At 37.5% G+C, this 5,774-nt stretch overlaps 1 protein-coding gene across 1 annotated transcript; it reads right to left on the bottom strand.

Moving 5' to 3' along the window:
* Nucleotides 1-1,789: 1,789 nt before the first annotated feature.
* On the bottom strand, nucleotides 1,790-5,272 carry LOC109214787 (D-3-phosphoglycerate dehydrogenase 2, chloroplastic-like). The gene is made up of 5 exons (XM_019378734.1): nucleotides 4,509-5,272; nucleotides 3,273-3,649; nucleotides 3,082-3,192; nucleotides 2,873-2,968; nucleotides 1,790-2,787 (listed from the first exon to the last, which is right to left on the bottom strand). Exons 1-5 carry the CDS (start codon nucleotides 5,158-5,160, stop codon nucleotides 2,116-2,118), a joined length of 1,908 nt encoding a protein of 635 aa, XP_019234279.1. The 5' UTR covers nucleotides 5,161-5,272; the 3' UTR covers nucleotides 1,790-2,115.
* Between the last annotated feature and the right edge of the window lie 502 nt (nucleotides 5,273-5,774).

The following is a 5,774-nucleotide window of genomic DNA, read 5'->3' as shown; positions in this document are numbered from 1 at the left end:
CGGCTATCGCCTTTCTCTTTTCCTATCCATTGCCTGCCTTGTCAGATTTGTGCAACCAAAGATATACGAGACTTTGCAAAGTTTTGTGCATTTTTTTTAGATCTAGAAGAAACTAAAATTTTAACTAGAAAATCCCCACAGACGGCGCCGAATTGTTTGACCAAAAACTGTTAAACTTTTTTGTTAAACTAATTAAATAAATGATAATGGGTAAATTCTAGTTAAATATAATAAATTCTAGATCCAAGATTAATGGATAGCAATAATCTAAAAACCGCATTCAAAGCTATTAAATACCAAAAGGGTGTTTAATGATATTGTTATGAGTGAATGAGGGGATAATTAAGGGCAAGCAATAAATATGGTAAATGACAATAACCGTAAATGGAGAGAATGATTCAACCAAATGTTCAATGAGGTGGATGATTCTCCCTCTCACAGTGATGTAAGATAACCAAACGTGGGAGTATAGGAAACTTTATCGGATCTGATGTGAGAAAGTTCCGGACAAACAATAAATTGAATCTTGTATAACGATAATGTTTGTAGTTACTTGAAAGTCAACTTTTCTAGAGAGAGCTTATCGAAATAGAATATTACATGCCCCATTCTTTCTCTCTCTATATGGGACATGCCAAATGCATTTGTGTCGAAAGTACAAATGCATAGAATATTCTTCAGAATATTCCTTTAAAATATCTTATTGCTAAACTAGCCGTTTTGTCCGAACTGAGTGCTCGACCTCGACTTTAGCTGCTCCGCTCGCCAATGTTGCTTCTTAAGCACGACCTCGGCCTAATTGATTCTTGATTGCCCTATTTCAGGCGTGGTCCCCTTGATCAGATTTTGACCCATAGAAGGAGTTGTATTTTCTTTATTATTCTGCTGGGATAATGGAGAACCAGTACAAGGCGATTTCGCCTATACATACATATACAATTGTTATTTTTCCCGGCACAAAATTTTGTTTATTTAATGAATTTTTTAGAGTTTGAGATGTCAACATCTTATTATTTTTTTTCGTGAAATAGATAAATATTATATTTTATTTTTGCTTAATGGCCCTGTTTTTCTTTTAAGGGCTCGTTTGGTACGAGAGATATATGATAATTAATTTCCAGATTAAATTTGAGACGAGTTTATCCCCCGTTTAGTTTGGGACAAAATCTTGGTATAACTAATTCCGGGATTAGTTATCCGGGATTGTAGTATTTTTTTTATCTCTATGGAAGGGTGGAATAACTAATCCCAGGATAATTAATCATGAGATAACTTGTTTCTCAACCAACCACGGGGATAAGAAATAATTAATTCTGGAATTAAATTGAGATGAGTTTATCCCATGTTTGATTGGGATAAAATCGTACTATAATTAATTCCGAATTTATAGTATTTTTTTATCCTTATGGATGGATGAATAACTTATCCCGAAATAATTATCATGTATAACTTATTTCCCAGCCAAACTATCCTTTAATAAGCACGCGAATGTGGTCTGTCATTATCTATGTCGAGTAAAAAGAATGTGATGGAGAAGAAAGCATAAAGCTATTATAGTTGATTAATTTCCTCCTTCCTCACCACCCCTGCCCCTAGCCTATGATTAAATTCTACGTATAAAGATTTCTTTAGAATATAGTGCGCTACTTTTCAAAAGAGGAGAACATTACATTTACAATGAACACGCATACCTTTGCGATGCTACTTTTTATGATTTGTTTAACATGTTTCTTTTTTATTTTTCCCTTGATATATAAAGCACATTGAGAAAGATTATGGACGCTTAAAATAAGAGAATAAGTATTCCTGGTAAATCAAAAGCTCAAGGAGGATTACATGAGAAACAACATCGCTTTGATCACTTCGAACAAACACCAAAACGACCACATTAACTAAGTAGAGTAGGCAGAATCACCTTAAGCCAAACTGCAAAATATTAAACTTAGTACACATATATATCTTTTTCTGGAACAAGAAGGCGGACTAGCAGCATCTATTTGAGCTCAACATTCCAGCAGTCAGCCGCGGACAATTGTTATTCTCCAATAATTCCCAGCATAAATATTGGATTTTTCTCAATAATAAGAGTAGTAGTAAGAAGTTCGTTCGTTTGGACTATAGTTTGAGGAAGACAAATTCTTCAATTGCAGATACCTCTCCTATCTTCTTCTGAGTATCCTTGTTTGGTTCTTCGTCTACTCCAATTGCCATAATTGCCTGCTTTCTCTTCACGGTTCTTCCAACGCTCATAAAGCTCACATTCACGTTACTCTCACCAAGTATGTTTCCAACTTGCCCGATCATACCAGGTTGGTCCACTTGTTTGCAAAGGATGAGGTTACCCTCCAAGCTCACATCAACACTAAATGATCCAACGCGTGTAAGATGGGGAACCCCATACTTCACTTTCCCCTCGATGCTGATATTCCCATTCTCTGATAAAGCACTTGCAAATCTTGATTGCACGTTGCTAATTTGAACCTGGATGGACTCAACAGGGTACTCTGGAGACGAATCAACAATAACACGTTCTTCACTAATACGAATACCCTTCTGCTTTGCGCTGAAATCAGCATTTACAAGGTTGATGATTGTATCGGATATTGGCTCAATAATGCCTTTTGTTACCATGGCTCGGAGAAGTCTAGTGTCCAAGCTGTCAGGGTCCCTGGCTGATTTATAGACCACTTTCACATTCTGAATTCCACTTCCACCAGTCACTAGCTGTACAGCCAGTCTACCTAGTTTCTCAGCAAGCACGACATAAGGAGCCAACTCGGACAATACCTGATCACAGAAGCAGGAATTTCATAATCCTTGCTATTGGCTGACTCAAAAGAGAAACATATAGGCACATAATATTATAGTTTACCTCAGGAGGGACCATTGGAGCATTCACAGCGGTAGCAGAAAGTTCCCCATTTAGAGCACCAACAACAGCCTCAGCTATTTCAATCGCAACTCCTTCCTAAGAAAATAGATTTTGAACACATAACTCAAGGAGCAGGAAACAATATATACTCAAACAAAGTCAATATGACAAGCAGGTGCAAATAATTTGTGTGCGAGTGTCAATTGTACCTGTGCTTCTTTTGTGCTTGCTCCAAGATGAGGTGTAACTGTGACATTCTCATGTTGCACTAGTTTGCTATCTTTTGGTGGTGGCTCCACCGTGAATACATCAAGTGCTGCCTGTGAAAGAAAGCGATGACATGTTAATATTTCGAGCTTCAAAGTTAATTGAATAAAGGAACAGAACTAAGTTAGCATACCTGAGCAACTATTCCACTGTCAAGGGCTCTAACTAATGCATCTTCATCAATAACACCCCCTCGAGCAACATTTATAAGGCGAACTCCTTTCTTCATCTTTGCGAATGTGTCATCATTGAATACCTTCTTAGTAGCAGGTGTAAGAGGCATGTGGAGTGAGACGAAGTCAGCAGTGGCTATGGCCTGCTCAAAGGAAACCAAATCCACACCAATAGCGCGAGCTCTGTCAGCTGGTGCATAAGGATCATGGGCAATGACATGCATACCCAGGCCTTTTGCACGTCTTGCAACCTCGGAACCAACTTTACCAAAGCCCATAACTGCTAATGTCTTCCCAACAAGAGAAACACCCACGTACTTGCTGCGCAGCCATTTGCCTGTAAATTAATTGGTTATTTCATAATTGTATATTGTTTCACATGACACCATGAATCAGAGTGCAGATCTAGTTACTCAGCCGATTAAAGAATACAAACCTGTCATATTCTTGGACTATTCATTCCTAGAAACCAACAGATCTGTTTTCAAAAATCCACCCCCACCCCCAAAACCAACCAACCACCACACAAAAAATAAAGAAGAAAGAAACTTGTCCCTGACATGATTGTCTAAATTTGTCATTATCCTTTAACTAGTCAAGCTAAACTTGAAAAATTGAAGCTTCAGAATACATTTGTGTGAAGTTGAAAAGAGAAGGAATACCTTCAAAGTTTGTCTTTTTCCTGTTTAAGTAATTTTTCAAGAATAAAAAATTAGCATATAAATCTTAGAGTACTATTTTTGATTCGTAAACCTTAAGAAGATGGTTTGTACTAACAAGACTACCATCTAATGAAAGAAGTAATGATCTAATCTTTAAGTTAACAATAAAACTTCATTACCTAACCTTAAACTCTACCTGCCCACCAAATGCTTCATTTTCTTTTTTATATGTAATCATATTATTAAATTAATATAGATCCAACAATTCACTCAAATCAAAGTTCCAACAAATCAAATAAATTTACGTCAGAAACGACAAGACAAAAAAATACCTACCGGGATGCACAAGCCATGATTTTTTTTATTTCTTTTTTACTTGTAAATGAAGACTGGAAGCTGTCCTTGTCCTAGTTCGTAATTTAGATACTGAGAATTTAGCAAATACTTCTTATTTTCAGATCTATGCAATAAATCATCAAAAACAGCAGTAGCATTATATATTATATTAGAAGAAGTATTATAAAAAAAAGGTACCAGCTTTCATGGAGGCATCAGCCTGAGCAACGTTACGGGCCATGGAGGTGAGCAAAGCGATTCCATGCTCCGCGGCAGCAATAGTATTAGCTGTGGGCGCATTAACGACGAGGCATCCAAATTCAGTAGCAGCTTGCAGATCCACATTGTCTATCCCAACACCAGCTCTTCCGACGACTTTAAGACGGCCCTGTGCAGCCTCAAAGACTTGTCGAGTTACCTTAGTCCCACTCCGTACAATAAGCGCGTCGCACAGAGAGATCTTAGCGCAGAGATCCTGAGGAGACAAGTCATACGAACAATCCACGTTGCCGAAACTACGGAGCAGGTCCAAACCCGCCTCTCCAAGTTTCTCGGAGACGAGAATGGTTGGCTTGGGAATCGAAACAACGCCGTCCAGATCTCTCGCGTTGGAGAATGAGATGTCGGCAGATTCAACAGTTTTGAGAACATTACAAATGGTAGAAGAAGAATTTGATGGAGAAAACGAAGCAGAAACAGAGTGGAAAAGCTTGAGGGAAGAGGAATTTGAGGAGGCGTGGAGGAAAGAGAGATTTGAAGGCTTATTATGATTTACAGAGGAAGAAGAAGAAGAGAGGAGAGAATTTTGAAGGGTGGTGGCGGCAGTGCGAGGAGAAGGAGTGGACGCCATTATTATGGAGAAAGAAAACTCAAAAAACTCAAAAGTTGTTGGAGGTTTGAGGTTATGGACACTAATGAAATAAAAGACGTTTTGTTTATATAGAATGGAGAATGATCATTGACGGATGAAAATAGCATCTCCGTATTTGGTGGGTATATATACTAATTTTGTTTTTCTAATTTGGACCAACTACTTACCGCTCTTGACCTTTTTGACAAACTTCCTAATTACTAGGATAACTTTTTACTAAAGATAAACATCCTAAACTATTGTATCCTTTCTCCTCTTCTTCTTCCTTCTTTTATGGAAAAAGGGTAAAAATATCTTTTACTGTGCCAAAATGTTTAAGTTTATCCTCTGTATAATTTGGTTCATACATACTCCTTAATAAAATGTCTTATTTTTTGGCGTTTGAGTCTTAATGGAGCTCTTAGGAATTGGATTTAAACAGTGTTCGAATAATCTCCAGTTGATTACTATCCACGAAAATCAACACTTGATTTGATGATTGTTGCGACCAAACACACTCACGCAAGTATACGTGGTCGTCAAGTAATAGAGTAGTGGGTAAAGTATCGTTCTCACGGAGACTTATGATTAACTTTTAACTAATTCAAACTCAA

Source organism: Nicotiana attenuata, unplaced genomic scaffold (genome assembly GCF_001879085.1).
Source record: "Nicotiana attenuata strain UT unplaced genomic scaffold, NIATTr2, whole genome shotgun sequence".
Classification (NCBI taxonomy): domain Eukaryota; kingdom Viridiplantae; phylum Streptophyta; class Magnoliopsida; order Solanales; family Solanaceae; genus Nicotiana; species Nicotiana attenuata.
Note: the sequence above shows the minus strand (reverse complement) of the source record. Positions and strands in the feature narration are given on the sequence as shown.